We start from the raw sequence: 21,405 nt of genomic DNA on the forward strand, positions 1-21,405 counted from the left end.
TTCTGACTCATAGTAATCCTATCCTGTATAGGGTTTCCAAGTTTATAAATCTTTAGAAAAGCAGAAAGCCTCAACTTTTATTTACAGAGTGGCTGGTAGATTTGAACTGCTGGCCTTGTGGTTAATAACAGACTTAATTGTAACTCACTACACTAACCCTGTACTGGGTCCCTATGAGTTGGAATCGACTCCACGGCACATAACAACAACACTATCAGGGCTCCTTAAATGTTGTAGGGAGTCATTCATTTAATTCTCACAACAACCCTGGGTGTTAGGTTCTACTGGTACTCCCATTTTATAGATGAGGTAAGCAAGGCCCAAAGAGGCAAAATGACCTGCCCAAGGCCACACAGCTCACAAACTGCAAAACCAGCTTACAAAATACATGATTTGCCCATTTAAAAACTGGCTTATCTGCCTTTCTATCACTGAGTTGTTAAGAGTTCTTTATATAGTCTGTGTACTAGAGCTCTTATCAGACCACAGTTATGATTCGCTGATACTTTCTTCCATCCTGCAGATTGTCTTTTCACTTTCTTGATGGTATCCTTTGACATTTAAAGTTTTTAATTTTGATGGAGTCCAATTTGCCTATTTTTGTTTGTTTGTTTGTTTGTTTATATTTTTGGTATCATCTAAGAAGTCTTGGTATGGACTCATGGTGTGGCACTGTAGGATCAGCACTGGCCTGCGAAGTACAGTCAGTAGTTCAAACCCACTGGCTGCTCCTTGAAAACGCCTTGAAAAATAGGTCATCATGAGACAGAACCGACTCGACGGCACTTAATAACAACAAGAAGTCTTTGCCTAACCCAAAGTCACAAGATTTACTCCTATAATGTCTTCTTAAGAGTTTTATAATATTAGCTCTTACATTTAGGTCCACACACATTTTGAACTAATTTTTGTATGTAGTTTGAACAGGGGCTAACAAATCATTCTTGAGCACCTACCTGTTCTGTGTGGGAATGAGGAAACCAGTGGCCCTGGTGACCTACCTGTTGTCACTTCTTTGGGGAGTCCCTGGGTGGCACAATGGTTAACTGGTAGAGATAGGCAGTCAACTACTTACATGTATTCCAGTTACAAGAAGCCACACTTACGAGCTTCTTTAGTTTCATTTCATCTTGTCATTAGTCGTATGTACTGCATACAATGTTGCATACTTTGCTGATGCTATTAACCTCAGATGTTCACTAGCAGATGTTGACATACAATGTTTCCAACCACCAAAGACAACAAAGATTGGATTTACAGACACTTCTGGGGTGAGGGGGTAGAGCAGGCAGACACACTGAGCTGGAGCCGCTACCACAAAGACAGGGGAGAACAAACCAAAGAGGTGCAGATAGTGATCCCGCAACCCTGAACGTCCAAGGACAGGGCAGAAAGGTGGACTGACCGTCAACTGGAAGAGGAAGCGGAACAGGAGTAGTGAGAGAGATGAAAACCAGTTGGGCTGTAACTTCCATGGGGCTCTGAAATGATTTCTCAACTACTGTGTTACACAGTTGGTTGGAATTTTAGCAAGGGTCACAGAATAGAATGAACCAGACCGATGTATAGAGATATTAAGAGCTGACCAATTTCATGATCTCCTTTCTCCTGCTTGACCTTTGCAACAAAATTTTCCAGCCTAACTGACCCCTGTTTGAGCTATTTTCACCTCTTTCCATGATTTTTTCTATTAAACTTACTTGAAAATGTTCCACAGCCACCCTTGTTCTTGTCTTCAACCACCAACCCTAGCAATCTCCACACATGCACATCTCCAGCAGGGATCTTTTCCCCAGACGGAAGCCCTGAATAATCTACAAAGACTACAGTCACCTCCAAAGCGTGTATCTTTTCATAACTGTATCCTTCAATCTCTTTCCTACTGGTAGCAAATGTTGGGTTCCCAACTCATCATCTAATTCCATCACTTTCCAGCTCAACATCTTGATTTACAGCTTTCCTGTCTCAAATGCTGTTTCATGACATTATACCAATACTCCATTGTAAGGCCCTAATGAAATGTTCAAAGAACTAACGTCACAAAACCCAAAGGAAAGATCGTGCTAAGAATTTCTCAAGCTGAAAGAACTGAAGAAAAACTGAGATCCTTGATTTTCAATATTAAAGGATTCTATGGGGAAAATATTGAATGATGCAGAAAGCATTAAAAGATGATAGAAGGAATATGCATAGTCACCTTACCAAAAGGAACTAGTTAATGTTTAATCATTAAAAGAGGCAGCATCTGATCAGGAACCAAATGTGCTGAAGGAAAAGTCCAATCTGCACTGAGGCATTGGTAAAAAGCAAGGTTCCAGAAATGGATGGAAAACATCCTGATACAGGCTCACAGTGAGTCGGAACTGACTCTACAGCACGAGCAACATATTAAATGAAACAGGAAACATCAAATGATGAAAGGAATACACAGAATCACTGTACCAAAATGTACTGGTCAATGTTCAGTCATTTCAAAAGGTACCACATGATCAAGAACCAATGGTATTGAAGGAAGAAGTCCAAGCTGCACAGCGGCACTGGTGAAAAACAAAATTCCAGAAACGGATGGAATACAAATTGCAAGGTTTCAACAAACTGATGTAGCACTGGAGGCACTCATTCATCTATGTCAGTAATTTTGGAATACAGCTACCTGGCCAACTGATTGGAAGACATTCATATTTGTGCTGATTCTAAAGAAAGGTGATTCAACAGAATGTGGAAATCATCTAACAATATCATTAATATCCCATGCAAGTAAAATTCCGCTGAAGGTCATTTGAAAACAATTGCAGCAGTACATCAACAGGGAGCTGCCAGAAATTCAAACCAGATTCAGAAGAGGTCATGGAATGAGGGATATCATTGCTGACATCATAAGGATCTTGACCGAAAGCAGAAAATACGTGCTTTAATAACTATGAAAAGGCTTTTGACTCTATGGATCAGGACAAGCTATGGGTAACATTGTGAAGAGGGGTTATTTCAGAGACTTAAAGTGTGCTCGTGAGGAACCTGTACATAGACCAAGAGGCAGTCATTAGAACAAAACAAGGGGATACTGAATGGTTTAAAATCAGGAAAGGTGTGTGTCAGGGTTGTATCCTTTCACAATACTTATTCAATCTGTATGCTGAACAAATAATGACAGAAGCTAGATTATTATATGAAGAAGAACGTGGCATCAGGATTGAAGGAAGACTCATTAACAACCTGCCATATGGAGATGACACAACCTTGCTTGTGGGAAGTGAAGAGGACTTAAAATACTTAGTGATGAAGAACAAAGACTATATATAACCTTCAGTATGTAAATGAAAATAAATGTAATGTTAATGAAAATCCTCACAACTGGACCAATAAATAACATGATAAATGGAGAAAAGATTGAAGTTGTCAAAGACTTCATTTTGTTTAGATCTATAATCAGCACTCATGGATGCAGCAGTCAAGAAATCCAACAATGTATTACATCAGATAGATCTACTGCAAACGATCTCTATAAAGTTTTAATGAGCAAAGATATCATTTTGAAGACTGAAGTGTGCTTGACCAAAGGTCTGATATTTTCAATAACCTTACATGCTATGAAAGTTGGACATGCAAGAAGAAAGATCATAGAAGAATTGATGCATGGGAATTATGGTGTCGGCTAAGAATATTGAACATACCATGGACTGCCTGAAGAACACACAAATCTATCCCGAAAGCTAAGTACAGCCAGAATGCCCTTAGAAGCAGGGATAGCAAGACTATGCTCACACTTTGGACATTTGTCAGGAAAGACCAGTTCCTGGAGAAGGACATCATGCTTGATGAACTAGAGGGTCATCAGAAAAGATGATGACCCTTAAAGAGACTGAGTTGCATAGTGGCAGCAACAAGAGGCTCAAATATAACCATCTTGCCGAGGGCACAGGATGGGGCAGCTCATTTTGTTGTGCAGAGTTGCTATGGCATAGTGAATAATAGGTCTTTTCTAGCCTTAGATTTTGTAATTCCCACTAAGTGATGCTTTTCCTAATGGGTCTGGGTAAAGAGAAGGTGGGAGAAGATACTGATAGGATGACATGACTCAGCTGTGGATGTTAACAGAGTTATTTTAATTGTAAAAATTTGAAAACTCTAGAATGAGTATAAAGTGAGCCATCTTGGTGGTGGGGGTGGACTGTGCACTCCTTTCCTTGTCTAATCAAGCTCGCCGCCGTCTGACCTCCTGCTCTTGGGACTTGCATCAGCAGCCTGACCAGAGTTGCCAGCCTCCACAGCCTTGTCAGTTAACAGCCCAATTCTGTGTGTGTGAAAAGAATCCTTCAGATTGATGTCTGAACAGCTGAGTTGAGCCTTAATAGCCTATGCAACCGTGTGACCCGTTTCCTCGGTGGTCTCTGAGTTCTGTAAGACGTTGCAGCGAACTGAACATGGGGGGAAATACTGAGGAGAGGAGTAGTTGGTATAGGATCAGTACTGGACTGCTCATTGCAAGGTTAGTAGTTCAAACCCATCAGTCACTCCTCAGAAACCCTATCCGGGGTCACTAAGAGTCAGCATTGACTCCACGGCCACGGCACTTCATAGCACTTTAGGAAAGCAGGACATTTGGGCTGTCTTCAACCTCCACCTCCATAGGGACAGTCTTGAGCTGATCTTTCTTAAAAGAAATTATACTGCTGCTGTAGCTGTTGTTAGGTAGCTCGAGGACCTAATAACAGCAACAACTAAAGTCAAAGTCTACATCGACTTGGAGAGGCTGTTGGTAGAATTATAGACGTCAAAAGCAACTTGGGTGAGGGCTCAGAAGGAACTGAGCAGAGCCACAGAGCACGTCTCTATCATCTTAGAGAATACATATGGTGCTAGCAACAAAATGGTGCCAGAAATATGGATGTTGAAAATGCTTCTTTTAATGTTAGTTGTTGTTATGTGCCGTGGAGTCAGTTCCGACCCATAGCAACCCTGCGCAGGGTTTCCGAGGCTGTAAATCTTTATGGGAGCAGAAAGCCTTATCTTTCTCCCACGGAACAGCTGGTAGTTTCGAACTGCTGACCTCGAGGTTAACAGCCCAGTTCATAACCACTACGCTACCAGAGCACCTTTCTTTTAATGTAGTGAGGCTTTAAAAAGAAAATGATGTTGCTATTAGGTGCTGGAGATTCAGTTCCAACTCACAGTAACCTGATGTACAAAATAACAAAGCACTGTCTAGTCCTGCGTCATCCTCACAGTCACCGATATGCTTGAGCCCTCTGTGGCAGTCCATCCTGTTGAGGCTTTTCCTCTTTATCGTTGACTCTCTACCCAGTATGATGCCCTTCTCCAGGGACCAGACCCTCACCATAACATTTATATCCAAAGTACATGAGATGAAGTCTCGTCATCAATGCTTTTAAGGAGCATCCTGGTGGTAATTCTTCCAAGACAGGTATGTTCATCCTTCTGGCAGATCTTTCACCATTATTCAAATGCAGCAATTCTTCTGTGGTCTTCCTTACTCATTGTCCAGCTTTCACGTGCATATGAAACAACTAAAAATATGATGGCTTGGATTGGGTGCACCTTAGTCCTCAAAGTGACATCTTTGCTTTTTAACCTTTAAAGAGGCCTTTTGCAATAGAGTTTCCTGACGTAGTATGTCTGTGACCGCAGCACTAGGCGATTAAGGCAATCATAGAAATCAATGATTCTCACATACTTTGGTTTCAAGTCCCTTTTAGACTCTCAGAAATCAATGACTCCTTCAAAAAGCTTTCTTTACATGACTGACACGTATTGATAAGTATACGAATTACATGTATTAATCATTTAATTTTTGATATTAAAAATTAAAATGGAGGAAAAGATAAGACTATCAGTACACATTCGATGTACTGTCAGAACGCTGACGTCCTCACTCATCGCATAGCCTCTGGATAATTCCATTGGACCCTCGTGAGAGAATGAAGGCCAAAAGCAGATTCTGTGAACCACAGCAGGAACATGTGTATGTACAGGCTGGAAGCATGAAGCCTGCCTAGCAAATCAAAGATAAACTCACAGCTGCAGTTTATACTGCTGCTGAGTTTCCTCATTTTGACTCCTTACTCTTTGGGCCATTCTCTTTTTTGGTGTTTGTCTTCACACTTACTGTCTGGCGTTAGATGGCGAGATCAAGTCCTAAAAAAAAAAATGTAAAAGCTTTTTGATGAGTAAAGGCCAATATAATACGGTTCCTTATGGTTGTATGTAGAACAAAAGTCAGCGTCTTCTCATCTGAAGTGTTACTAAGACGATTGTTGGAAATCAGGGAAACAAAGATTGTAAGACATGATGACAATATTCATCATTTCCTTTTTCTGTTGATTCTCCTGTGCCTTTAGTATAGTGTTAAATTTTATATGAAGCCTGATCTGAAGACAACAAAGCACAGCCAAGTTGACTAAACTTGTTTCCCCAAACACCTTTATTGCCCCTGTAGCGGCAGACAAATCACCTATCGCTCCCCGAGGTGGGCCCTCTGTCTCTCGATGGGACTTGTGTGCAATTTTGGTTTTATTTTCCTTTAAGCAGCTGAGGCAGTTTCCTCATTATCTAGAACCTGAAAGAAGGTTTCAGGTTTCCCCTGAGATATTCAGAGAAACACGATGGTACTGAAGTACAAATATTAATGTTTTTATAACTTGCTGTTTGCTTTCTATGTTGTTCCTCAACTGATTTGTGAATTATACAGTATAATGAGGATAAACATTTTCTTAACAAACTTAAAAACATCTAGATAGACTGAAAGTACTCTATGTACTACAGTGAGAAGAAAAACATTATCTTTATTTTGAAGCACTTACTCAAACTCCTTGCTAATAGAGTCCATTCAGTCCTACCGGAGAAAGTGTGCATCTGGGAACCCAATGCTGCGTTAAGACCCTTTCATTTTCCCTTTTCCATCTTTTATAAACAAGTGGTCTAAAGCATTAGTCCAGGAAACAGAAATTTTTGTGGTTGCTGGCAAAGACACTTAACAAGTAAAATTTCTAGGGAAGAAAAAGGAAGGAATGTATTTTATTTTCTCAGTTAATGACCAATTTAAAAGAGAAGGACAATAACACCATGGTTTCAGATGGGCAAACCACTCTTTGGAGCAATGACAATGATCAACAACACTAAGGTATCATGAAAGAAGAATGTAGTACAGTGCAAACTTTGAAGGTTACTACTGGTTTCTTTCATCACTTTTCAGATCTGTGGCAGGAAGAACGATTCATGGTTATCAGTAGGAGTACTGACTCGATGCTAACCACCCTCTTCACTGACTCGATGCTAACCACCCTCTTCACTGACTCGATGCTAACCACCCTCTTCAATTAACTCCGAGGAGAGGCAGTGAAATTCAAGCTCATAAACCCACTTGGAAAACATGGTGATTTGCAAAGTCGCATATACACAGATGCTAAAATAGGGACCATGAATGGCAGATTCCAAATGGAATTTTTCCAGCATCTCTAGGAAGCAGATGCTCTTAAGAAATTCATTTGTACTTATTGAAAATTTTGTGCAAGAAAAAAATAGCCAATCAGTAACTCTGAAAATGGTAAAGTTCAATGGTAGAATTCACATTTCTGAAGTGAATTCAAACTTGGGAAGTGTCCTTTTACTGACAATTCCAGGATTGTCAAGTTGTACTATTCTATCTGACCCATTTTCTCCATTAAACATTTATTTTATGAATCTCTTACAAGAAGAGAATGCTGCTAGCACAATCTCAGGCCTTTCTGAGTTCAATACATGTTAGTGGAATGAATGGCACAAAAATATGACTTAAATCATATGATGTTGTTGTTGTTGTTAAGTGCCGTTGAGTCGGTTCCGACCCATAGCAACCCTGTACAGGGTTTCCGAGGGTGTAAATCTTTATGGGAGTAGAAAGCCTCATCTTCCTCCCGCGGAGCCAGACAGAAACAACACAGCACTAACAGACAGACCACATTCAAGTTCTTAATAAACATAATTCCCCACTGCCACCTTGGCACTCAACTGAAGTTTCCAAGGAGCCACCTGAAAAAAGCATTCTTATTATAACAAATCAGGGCAAGTATAGAATTAAGCGAGCCTTTGTGCACATTTTAAAAGGTTCAGATTATTTAATTAGCAGGAAAATGATAAAAGATACTTCACGTGTTTTTTAAGAGAGAAGGTCTTTGGAATCATAAACTTCATACCTTGAACATAACACACATACACACACACCTCTTTCTCTACATAAAAGAAAAGAAAAATAGCTCCAACCAGGTTGTGGCTGCACACAGCTATCTTTGTTTATCAGCGACTGATATCCGGACTGGGTGCTGTTCCCACAGTCTCCTATCAGCCAACCATTTAGAAATGAAACAAACCACAGGAAACAAGTAAAACAACGCTCCAGCTGTCTGGTATGTATCACCACTTTAGACGCAGAATTTAAAGTTCTCTAATCAAAGTTCCTCGGGTCAGTCCACTAAGTTGATGAACTTCTTCTGTGATTTCTGATAAGACTAGTGTTAGCATCGTCTTCTAGGCCATGTTCCAAAACATAAGAATGGTAACAGGTAGTGGGATCCTTCTATTAGCGTATAATACTCCTTAGGGTTTACTCCATCATCACCCTCTTGGCTCAGGTGCCAGTAAGTTCTTCATCTTTACAGGGAGTGGGACAAAGGTGACCTGCCATTGCTGCACTCCTCTGAGCAGGGCTGACTACAGGCTAGAGTGACTCACTGACCACAGAACAGTCAATTCGATTCTCGTTCCCAGGAACTGAGAACTAGAACTTAAAGACCGCTCATGTAGCAAAAGGCACTAGATACAAAAGGGTATGGTAAGCGGGGTAGGGGAAGGGCTGGGGTTACTATTTTAGGTCCAAGTAAACGTATGAGCAAATACAGAAACCCGGCTTTCAGAAAGCAGCAGCAGAAAAATAAAGCCAAAGCAAAAAGCAGCAGAAACAGGAACTCAACAGCCCCAGAAAGACAGCATATTCTGGAAACCAACAGTTTTTTTAATTCAGGTTCTTTCTAGGTCTCTGTGATAATCCAGGTATACATCCTCTCCTTGAGCTCATTGAGAAATCTTTGCATACGTCCTACAAAGCTGCTCCTTCCTTTTGTGTGTGTGTGTGTGTGTGTGTAACTTGTTTGAGTGGATTTCTTGAAAAAGATAAGATTACTAATTACTAACTATTGATAATAGTTTAGGATTGATTTTCTTGAACCAGTTGCTACTACCCATTTAACATGTTTCCCTCAACTTGAGACACGGACCTTAAGTATTAAAGGTTTCTGGGGCACCAAGAGTTTAGTCTGATTTTGAGAGATGGGCATATTACTGTTCACAAATTTAACAAAGAAAAGAACACTTTTATCGGTAAAGTAAGGTAACTACTTACATAATCTGGTAGAGGGACATCACTGGAACTCAATGGACCTCTCAGTGACTGGGTGGCTTGTTCCAAGACTTTGTTGTGTTTTTTAGACAGCAAAGAAAACAAACTGGGGGGAAAACACACACACAAAAACATTCAGTTATGCTAAAAGAACTAAATGTCTACTGTTCTAGGTTCCACAGCATGTCAATTATTCAAAACATACCTGGTAAATAACCATGATTCTTTGCTCATGCTTGTGTTAACAGAAGGATTAACGATACTATCTATGTAATGAAAAATGAAGTGATGAGGATGTTTAAATTGAAAGCGTTCTGAAAAAACATTTTTTTGGATGGTTTAAGAGTTAGAAAAACTGCAGCGTGGACTGATTGTATGACTAACTCACAGTTACAATGCATGAGGCCTGAGTTTATTGCATCTCATTTTTCCCATTTTCTACTAAGTGTGTTGGATTCGATTATTTCTTTAGAATAATCAGAGTTTATGATTCTGTATTATGGCTTTCCATACTTATTTCTCAAAAAGAACAATTTTAAACATCTGCATTTTAAGACTCTTGCATCTGGCCATCATGGATTAACTAGTAGCAGACTAACCCTTCTGCTGGAAACAACTCAAATCCTGGAAAAAATATATAGGAAACAACTGTTTTCCTATGTCATATAACATCTGAAATGCAGAACTGTGATCTCCAAAAAAAAGGAAAGGAAAGGAAATACACACGAGCTGCCCCCATCATGGCTGAGAGTCTCTGCTTAGAGGTACAAACCACAGAGCTCAGTGAGATGAGACCCCAACAGTGCTTAACAGAGTGATGCTGATAAGTGAGGTTGGAGCTGAGGAAGCATCTGGGATTTACAGAGCTGAGACTTACAAGAAAGGAACTCATGAAATCTGACTAAAAAAATAAGCTGTACTGTGTAGAGCAAGACCCCTCAAGGAAGAGCAACAAACAACAACCTAGGAACTGTGAAGTGAACAAAGATTTTGGAGGTCATAAAAGGCAGAACGATGTTGGAATTCTAAACAGCCAGGATGGATAAAACTCATTGGACACCATAGACATTCCACTGGATTCCCAGAATGAGTATGTTTCAGGAGTAAGGCAATTCTACTCACAGGAAGGGCTCTACTCTCTCTGCACCCTGATGAAGCTAAGTGAACAGTCTTCAAACTGATCGACAAGTAAGTTAGCTATCTGCCAGAACAAAACTGAACAATTCTTGAAGACAACAAAATCCAGACACTCAACAATGTGGCATCCACAGTTTCAAGCAAACAGTAAAATCTACTAGACATGATGAAGTTGAAAAAACACATGACTCATATAAAGAGGAAAAGAAATCAGCCAATAGAAAGCGATCCTAGAAATGCTGGAATTAACAGCTATTTTAAAATGTTGAAAAATTTAAAGAAAAACATGAACATAATGAGGAAACAGATGGAGAATATCAGTAGAGATGAAAATGTTCTGGCATATAGCTAATTTACTTGTAGATAAGTTTTCTCTCTTTGACGTGTGTTCATTTAGGTTTGTTAGAATATCTACAGAAGAATCCTTACTTTGGGTTACAACAGCTTTCCTCCTAAAGGAGTGTGTTTGTTCAAGGTACTCTATTACCTATTTGGCTTTGGGGCTATAACTCCTTGTTTTATTTTTCAGTTACTGCCTGAGTTTATAATATGCATACTTACATTACCACAATCTTCCTTAAGTTAATATTAAATTAATTCATGTGTAATATTAAGACCTTATAACACAACACTTTTCTTTCTCAATGTTAGAAAAGAAAGGAGGCGGTCTAAGGTAACCCTTATCATTAACTTAAGAAAACTATTAAACAAATCCTAGGAGCCAAGCAAAACGAATCTTTAATTATTTTCTTTGGAAAAGAAAGGGTAGTTTGTTTATTTTGAAAGTGAATACTAACAATCTGTTCTCCTTGTCAGCAGAAGACCAAATAAGGAAGTGAACTTCAATAACGCAAGATATTTCCGTTATAGACAATGAACATTTTTACTACTGTAGGGCATAAAATGTTGAACTGATCCACGCAACAACCTAGGAATACTGCTCTCCAGCTATCTTTAAGAAAGTTTTTGTAAGGACCAATTATTTGAGGTCACTTTCAGTTTTCTGATGATCATGAATGAGAAACAGAGAATTCACACTTCAAGTTCTCATTCTTACACAATTTAATAAGCTTTTCCTCATCAGATCTTAGAACTAGAGACTTCAGAGATTTTTTTTTTTTTTTTTTAGCTTTCTAGTTTTGACTTTCCTTTAGCATTTTCAAGACAAAATGACCTAAATTCATCTGAGGCATGACGTGCAAATTGCTCAAAGAGGAAAGTACCATTTGCATAAAACTTTACATTCAAAGCAGTAGCCCTTGCTTAGTCCTCATTAGAGTAAATGGCAGTGACACATGATTTGCGCACAAAGGGGTGAATCTAATTTTTGAAATAAATGAAATTGGTCTTCAAGTATTCACTCAGTAAGAACAGAGCTGTCAGAAAACTTTAGAAAATTAGAAAGACTTGATTTTTCTTCATGTACAAGAATGTTATCTATAAACTGACTTAATAAACAAAAAAGAATCAGCACATGAATCAAGACTGGAACAGGTTAATAAATTGTCAGCTATTCATACAATGACATACAGTATTTGTTGTTGTTAAGTGCCATACGGTTGGTTCTGACTCATAGCGACCCAGTATCAGGTTTCGGGGGCTTTAAGTCTCCAGGGTAGTAGAAAGCCTCATCTTTCTTCCACAGAGTGGCTGGTGGGCTCGAACCACAGACCTTGTGGTTTCACAGTTCAGTGCTGATTGTATGGAGCCACTGTACTCCCGGAATACAATATAGCAATTTGAAATTATTTAACGCTACATGCATCAATATGGCTAAACCTCAAATGCTGAATAAAACACAAGCTCAAACCCTTGTAAAACAATGTAAACAAGATGATATCATTAATATACAAATATGTATTGCTTATCTTTTATAGATGATACATATGAAGTAGTAAAATATATATGAAAATGACAAACACTACTGGTAGTCCTGGTAAAGGATAAGCACTAGACTGTTAACCACAAGGTCAGCAGTTCAAACCCACTAGCTGCTCTCAGAAGATTTAAACAGTTTGGCTATGACTCAAAACACCAAAAACAACCATCACTTGTAGGGTATCTATTCTTTCCCAAGAAAAGAGGGAAGGAAATAGAATCTGGAAGGAAAGCATAGATTCATATGTATACATCATGTGCATATAGGGAATTCACATGTGATTCTTTATTTTCTATGTGTGTGCCTGAAATTATAATTTATTAAAACCTGATTACAAGAACACACTGAGCTGGAAAAAACAGAGTCCCTGCCAGCAGATAACATTTCACAAATGAAAGATGCACACAGAAAGAAGGGGTGTGGCCAGCCCAACCTAGAACATGCCCAGAAAGTCAAGTTACTGAGAATGGTTCCAGGTTAGGGTGCACAGGTGGTGGCAGGAAATGAGACCAGAATGAAGACAATTTGAAAACAGAGTGTGAAGAGCTGCTTCTTGTTGTTAAATGACGTCTAGTTGGTTCCGACCCACAACGACCCTGTACAGGGTTTCCTAGGAGTGGCTGGTGAGCTTGAACTGCCAACCTTGTGGTTCAAACCAACTTTGCAGTCCAGTGCACTAATCCGCAACGCCAAGATACATTAAAAGCTAATAAAAAACTCATGGAATGCCAGTCATACAAAATGATGAATGAGACGTGGTTGAGTGCTCCTAAGGTGCACAAGTCTAGTAGGAGACAATACTGGAATTAGAACACGTCATGGGTCTGAAGAGAGTGCTGTGGCAACAGAGGAAGGATAAGGGGTTTGCTTCTTGGGAAAAGTAAAAGGAGAGGGAGAGCAAGCCAGGGACGGTAAATAGCGCACAGCAAGGCAGAGAGAAACTTCAGAGAAGTACCAATAGCGTACAAGGCAAGAATCGTGCGTGCCCACAGGGGAGATGAAGATGGCCCTCAATGGGAAGTAACAACGTGTTGTGCTTAGACCTTGGATGTCATTCTGAAAGCCACAGGTGTTCTATGACAGCAGGCCCACAATACTATAAAAAGATAGGGGTGTAGGGCAGGAAGTGGGAAGGAACAGTGGCTGGTTCCTCTTAGTTCACACCTGTGTCTTCACGTCTCCTATGGGCTTGCCAATCTCAGGGTGGCCGTAAAGTCCCTGCCATGAAAGCCCAGGGCCCCTCATACCACTGACCTGAGCAAAGGCACAATTACATTTAGGTTATAGGAAGCTTCCTCTGTCTCCACAGGGAAGGGTGAGCAGGAGACCACCAAAGAACAAGAGGAGAAGTGGAAAGATCCTTTAGGAAACTTTTATGTGAGAGATCAAGAGGCCTTGAAGTAAAGCAAGCATGTATTATTTGGAAGGCAGAACAGACAATACAGAGTGTACAATACACAGTGACTCTGAGGTTTCTCATTTGGGAAACTTAGTGGCTAGCTGAATGTGACTCAACATGTTGTTGTTGTTGTTGTTAGGTGCCATCGAGTCGGAACCGACTCATAGTGACCCCATGCACAGCAGAACGAAACAATGTCCAATCCTGGGCCAACCTCACTACTGCTGCCACACTTGATGCCATCAATGATGCCACCTGGCTGATCCATCTCATTGGGGGTCTTCCTCTTTTTCTCTGACCTCCACCTTATCCAGCATGACATCCTTCTCCAGAGACTCAACATGTTAGGGATATCAAAAGAAGAGCTGAAGGGTAGGTGGGAGCCCAGGAAAATAAAGAGCTGTGCTTTGAAAAAAAAATAACAGTAGCAACAGCAGCTAAAACATCTCTGGTGCTTACTGTATACTGAAGAGGTAGATACTATCCATCCTTTTTCTCTAAGGGATGATGGTATTGAGGCAGAGGGAAGTCACGCAACTTGCCCATGGCAGTAGCTACTAAGTAGTGGAGTCAAGAGTTATACTGAGGCGGGCTGGCTCCAGAATCTTGCTGTTACCAATTCTGCCATGAAACCTACATGGGCTCAGGAATATTCAAGCCAAAGTGATTAAAAAATACCCAGGTAGGTGGTTTAGAAACGCTGCTCTGGTGCTTAGGAGAGAGGTCAGGAGAAATGTTAGAGTATTAACATCAGTTGAAATCACAAAAGTAGAAGGGATGTCCCAGGGATAACATATAATGTAACAAAAGAAGTAAAAGGACCGGATTCTGGGAGATATCAAGACTAAAACAGTGAGTAGAGCGCAGGTAGCTAGTAAAGGCACTGAAAGCAGGAGTCAGAAGTAGGAGACGAGCTAGAGGAGAAAGGTATTCTGTTGGCTGAGAGAACAATTTCTAGGTAGAAGTACTCAGTGATCACTGACTGTCAAAAGAACTGAAAGTAGGGGTTCAAATACTTGCATACCAATGTCTGTCGGGAAAGTATTCACAAAACCCAAAGGTGGACACAACCCAAGTGTCCCTAAAAAGCTGACTGAATAAACAAGACGTGGTGTATACCTACACACTGGGAATGTTACTCAGTAATAAAGACACTGCAGTTTGATACACGCTGCAGCATGGGTGGACCTTGAAAATGTTATGTTGAATGTAGTAAGTCAGTCACAAAATTTCACTCATATAAAGTATGCAGAATAGGCAAATGCATAGCAACCAAAGTTCATTAGTGGTTATCAGGAGCGGATGGGAGGGGGCTGAGGGACTATTGCTAAGGCAGATAAAAACAATGGCAGTGATTGTTGTACAACATGGTAAATGTAATTCCACATCACTGAATCTTATATGTAAAAATGTTCTGTGACATATATTTCACCACAATAAGGAGGAAAAAAAAAACCCCACAACACTGTCAAATGTTAATTTCACTGGATTTGGCACAACAAAAGAAAAAAAAAAATAGTAATCTTATCAAAACCCATTCTCAGTGGTGTGGAGGCGATGGCTGAGAGATGAGTAGGAGGTGAGGAAGTATAGAAAGCAGGTGAAGATCTTCCTTTAAGAAGCACAGCAGAGCTCTAGGTTTCTGCTCTAGAAACATTTCTAGAAATGCTTCTAGAGAAGAAACCTAGAGCGATACTCGAAAGGGAAAATCCTCAGGAAGAAGGGCAATTCCCTGAGGGTGGTGTGGCGAATCTCTCAGCTCTTCCCACAAGAGTCTTGCCAATTCTTGCAACTTACAGGTAATTTTTCTCTGCCTTAGTTCTTCCTTTGAGCACACTCACAGTACTAGTTACCAGGGAAATGAGAAGTACCACAATTCCAGAAAAGAATGCAAACAATAGATTCACTGGAGAAAGAAACTTAAGTATACAGAGTTGGAAAATATATCCAAAGTCAGAGCTATATAATGAGAACATTAAAAAAAAAAAAATCCTAAAGAGCAATTCACATATGAAAAAAAAAAGAATTATTAAAGGCAGAGCCATGATTGGAAAGCTAAGTTTCCACAGGGCCAAGCTTTATGCTCTCTTCTCTGGGGACAATGATTCTTTCTATATGCAGAAACAGAAATAAGTATTGGCAAAGAACACTGAATATACTATGCACTGCCAGAAAAATGAACAAAGGATGTTACTCAGAAGAGAGTGTGGTGAGACTTTGGCTCAAATACTTCAGTCATGTTATCAGGAGGGATAAGTCCTTGGAGAAGGACATCGTGCTTCGTAAAGTTGAGGTTCAGTGAAACATAGGCGGCCCCTCTACAGGATGGGCTGACACACTGGCGGAAACAACGGGTTCAAACACAGCAACAATTGTGAGGACGGTGCAGAACCGAGAAGTGTTTCATTCTGTAGTACAGGGGGGTCACTCTCAACTTGAGGACACCTAACGACAACAACAACATATGCAGAAATCACCCTCTTCCTCCTCTAGGCCTCTCCTCCTAGGCACAATTCAAATGCTATGGATTCCGTAACCTCTGAATGCTTCTCTATCCTCTGTTCACTTTGCCTCTGAACAACAGTACTCACGTGGCACTTCACTATACTCTTACACTACAGATTACTTTACTTTCTGGAGTCCTGGTATGGTGCTGTAGAATAAGCATTGCTAACTGCAAGGTCGGTGGTTCAAACCCACCAGCCACTTGTTGGAAACCATATACAAGGTTGCTATGAGTTGGAACCGACTAGATGGTACACAACAACCACCACCTTACTTTTAGATGTCTAATATATATATATATATACATATAATTAAGGCAAAAAATATACATATACAATGTTGTTGTTGTTGTTGTTAAGAGCCGTTGAATTGGTTCCAACTCATAGTAACCCTGCCTAGGGTTTCTGAGGAGTGGTTGGTGGATTTGAACCACTGACCTTGCACTTCGAATCGACATTGAGGTCCAGTGCATTATTCTGCAGCACCACGTAAGATTCACCCATTTTCAGTATACAATTCTATGAAAAATACTCTCAAGTAACTCACTACCAGAATCAAGATATAAACTGCATTACCCCCCAAATTTCAGACTGACCTTTCTACAGTCAGTCTCTCCTCCCAGTCACTCCCACCCCCATCTGCTTTCTGTTACTAGAATTTTGCTTTTTCTTAAGTGTCATGTACATAGAATCATTCCATATGTACTTTTGTGTCTGGCTTCTCTCATTCAACATAACATTTCCGAATTCATCCATGCTGTTTTGTGTATCTGTAATCTATTCTTTAAGGAGCTCTGGTAGTGTACTGGTTACAAATTGGGCTGTGAACCTTAAGGTCAGCAGTTCGAAACTACCAGCTGTTCTTCAGGAGACAGATGAGGCTTTCTGCTCCCATAAAGATTTATAGCCTTTGAAACTCTGTACAGGGTTGCTATGAGTAGGAACTGACTCCATGGCAAATAACCAACCAACCAATCTATTCTTTTTGATTGCTGCGTAGTCTCCCATTGTACAGACATACCTCAGTTTATTGACTTACTAGTGGATAGACATGGCAGTGTTTCCAGTTTGGGACCACTGATGAACAAAGCTGCTCAGGCAAGTTTTTATATAAACATGCGTTTCATTTCTCTTGAATACCTCAGAGTGGTATTGTTGGGTTATATATTTACCTTAAACTTAAGGCAGGGGGACTTCGCATTAATCCTTAGGAGTACTGAACTCATACCCCTTAGAATCTGGATGAGAAAGGAGCTGGTGCCTGACTCTTATCATTGGAAACCTACAAGGAGAAACTGACTGGAGATGCCCTGTCTACTACTAAAGGGAACAGAGGCAATGTTGGGAGTCATCTGTCTTTCCACAGCAGGAGAGGTAAAATGATTGTTTCTCATAGACCAGATGGGGGCCAGGTCTTCGGAAACTACCCTGAAGTCTAAAGGGGTTATCTGTAAAAGTTGTGAGTTCCCAAGAGAAGAGCTACACTATTAATGGCTAAGGTACAATTTTAAGTGAGTAGCTTGAGATGTACTATCCCTGTCAAAATGCTCCTCAAAGCATTCCCAAGGAACCTTGAAATGCGTTCCCTGACAAAGGTCAGTTCTGGACAGTTATGACAATCAGAGAATACCAGTGGCAGGTGAACACCGTGCTCTTCTCTCAAATCCCTTTCTCCATGAGCCCACCAGCAGAGAGTCAGAAACAGCAGAGAATGGGCAGGGGCAGCAAGGGGCCTGGGAAGACAAGGGAAGCTGAACACACCATAACTCTCCCTCCAATGCAGGTTCGATGTCTGAAGCAGCCCAAGCTCAGGGAGGAGAACACATAAGAGTTTGAAATTTTGACGATCACTTTGAACAGAAGACATGTAATCATGGCGGAAAGGGACTACAGAAACCAAAAGGCCTCCTTCAGATAGTATCTAGGGGCAAGAGCAGAAGGAATCCAGAGCTCCAGTTTGGTAGAGAATTGGTGACGGTAGCGTCCTGATTTAACTCATTAAGTATAATAGTTATAATATTTCATGAAGGTAGGACACCCTGAAGCACAACAACCAAAATGATGAAAAGGGACAAATCACTAACATTCTAAATGAAATGAAGAGAGTTTGTGAAACTCTACTTTCATTCCTTTTCCTATTTCTTCAAAGTGGATTTAGCTGGAATTCATAGATGCTCAATCTCTAATCCTTTCCATCCAGAAAAGTGGATCTGCACAAAAATAATTAAAGACATATTTCTGATCCTCATCCACAGGGCTCAGTGGAAATTCATTCTGTTCTGTACAAATTTCAACTTATTACTAGTAGTTCAGAATGGTCACAACCAGTCTTCAATTACTAATAAGTATGTTCCAGAGGTTCATTAATAAATTGGGTATTTTAGAACTGGGAATATGTTTTTTTCTTATAGAAACGATGCTTTTAAGTCTTTTTTGTATTAAGGTTATAAAGTATTTGAAAAATAAGTCTGATGACGGCATTCAATTATAATCAACCATTTCTGCAACAGGGTTTCTGTAGAAGAAATACAATTCAATATTTAATTTCTCTTATTCAGATTACTGCTTCTCAGGATGAAGTGGCAATGTTGTTGTCGTGTGACACCAAGTCGGTTCTGACTCATATCGACCCTGTATAGGGTGTCCGAGGCTGTGAGTCTTTGTAGGAGTGAAAAGCCTCATCATTCTTGCACCAGGCGGAGCACCTAGTGGGCTTGAACCATCGGTTTTGTGGTTTACGGTTCAGTGTTTATCCTGCAGAGTCACTGAGCTCCCCAAGATACACTAGTATGTATATAAATATTTCTGAGTATGAGTAACTTGTTAACTATAATCAGCACAGAGGGCTTCTTTGTGTTTGCATATGATAGTTTTCATTCTTTAAGTCCCTTATTTTCTGGGTATTTTTTTTTTCACTTGGGGTAAAAAGGGCAAAGTGACCCAAATTTAGAGTTCCTATATTTTTTGGTGTTATTTGAGATGTGCAGAATACAGATCAAGAATTATATATGTATTTTTTTTTTTTTTTTTTGGTTAGCTTTAAAAAGGGTGCTGTAGGATAAGAACTGGACAACAAGGTTGATTTGAACCCCAAGGCTGGCAATTCAAACCCACCAACTGCTCCTCGGAAACCCTACACTGGCTCGCTAAGTGTTGGGATTGACTCGATGGCACTTAGCAACAATGGCAACATAAAAAAGCCTTAAACATAATATGCTTACCCAAAACAAGAGTCAAAAACAGGTAGGGGAAAAAGTAATAAAAGTAGTGGACGCTATGAATTTGTAACTGAGACACAGAACAACACATGACCCAAGGAAATATGACAAACATAAACAGACCTGTTTTTCCATGTGAGAGAGTTGAATACATAGTTGTGGGTTTTGTGGTAACAAGGAAATAATTTATGAATTGTAAAGAGCCCTTAAATCTAAACTCTTTCATGAAGAGCTTGAGTTTGTGATTCAAAGAATTTAATAGGTTTAAAACAAAGAATAAATGATCACCCAGTAAAATCAGTAATACCATCTCCTTCACTTTGAAGCTGATTCAATCTTTGCTAGCAGGGCTAAAGATACACTTACATGTAATTTCCTTTTAAATGGCATGAGGAATCAAGAAAAAATTCCAAAGAACAATTTGAGGTAGAAGGGTGAGGTTAGGAGCTTGCCCCACCAGATAATAAAACATGCTAAAATGCATTAAATAGTGTGTTATTGGCACAAGAGTAGATGACTAAATCAAGAGAGCAGAATATAAACACACTGAACTCAGTGCTAAAAGTTGCCTAAATAAGAAGTCATTGTTAGATGACTGCAGAGCTGGTCCAGGAGGTTGAATATCACATTAATAGGATTTATGAAAATCTATTTTATTTCATAGATTTTCATAAACATGCAATCCAGATGTATGGATCATTACTGGTGATTGGAATGCAAAGGTTGGAAACAAAGAGGAAGGATCAGCAGTTGGAAAATTTGATCTCAGTGATAGAAATGATGTTGGAAATGATGCATGATAGAATTCTGCAAAACCCATGATTTGGTCATTTCAAATACCTTCTTTAGACAGCATAAGAGATGATTATACACATGGACCTCAACAGATGGAATACATAGAAATCAAATTGAATACATCTGTGGAAAGATGGTGGAAAAGCTCCATATCATCAGTCAAAACAAGGCCACGGAAAGAAAACAAACAAGATGGCAGATCGGACAGAAGTGCAGTGAGAAGCTCAGTCAGCAACAACACATAATACTGGACGAAAAAGGCTCAGGGAATGGTGCGAGAACTCTTAACCAAATATAAAGGAATATTTAGAAGGTTGGAAGGCTTACAGCTAGCGGAATTTGTAGCAGAAGCAAGATATCCATTGCTTTCTAACTCAAGACCCTCAGTTGCTCCAGGAGCTGCCATCTTGGCTGAGACCAAGTGGGAGAAAGATCAGAGCAGCCACCGGCCTGACAGAACCATGGAGATAAAGGTATGGATTGGTCTCTCACTGTCTGTGCACCTCCATTCTGGTGATAAGAGGGGGTGCCTGAGCAAGTGGACATCCCACCCACACCTCCACCCCCAGAGGATTCTACGACACATGTGCACAGATCTCCTGGAAATCTAAAGTGACGGTATCCACTTAAAACCAAACAGCAGTGCAAACTGGCCACAGCCAGTCCTGAACTGTTTATCACTAGGAAAAAGGCCTGAACGGGGATTATGCAGCAGGACAGTCAGACGAAAAAAGGAAACAGGACAATAATTAAATCCTGAGTTATGTCACAATGACCAACAGTGGCATGTTGAAATTTCTCAGGAAGAAGAGTGAAAAGGGAATCCCATCTCCTGATCACATCAACCTGGAGGCAATCAGAAAGCATAAAAAATACCAAAATACACACCTATCTAAGTATTAAGGCCACAGATAACTTTTGAATATGCCCAAAAAAACAGAAACCGATGACCATACCAGCACATGTTCAGAAACGAGATAAAGTGACTGAGGCAAATGAGCTGGAAGTAGACCTACACTCCATACTGGAACATGGGCAGGCTTTGGAAATGTCTGAGAAGGAATTCAGAAAAATGATTATAAAAT

General features: G+C 40.1%; 1 protein-coding gene across 2 annotated transcripts in view; it reads right to left on the bottom strand.

The window, feature by feature from the left end:
- The window catches only part of DYM (dymeclin), a 429,499-nt gene that overhangs the window by 143,479 nt on the left and 264,615 nt on the right, over positions 1-21,405 (bottom strand). For both annotated transcript variants that reach the window (XM_006837482.1, XM_006837483.1), the window contains one exon: positions 9,392-9,494. In XM_006837482.1, the coding sequence (XP_006837545.1) occupies positions 9,392-9,494 (103 nt within the window). The remainder of the gene's footprint in view (positions 1-9,391; positions 9,495-21,405) is intronic.

Source organism: Chrysochloris asiatica, unplaced genomic scaffold (genome assembly GCF_000296735.1).
Source record: "Chrysochloris asiatica unplaced genomic scaffold, ChrAsi1.0 scaffold00021, whole genome shotgun sequence".
NCBI classification, from domain to species: Eukaryota; Metazoa; Chordata; class Mammalia; order Afrosoricida; family Chrysochloridae; genus Chrysochloris; species Chrysochloris asiatica.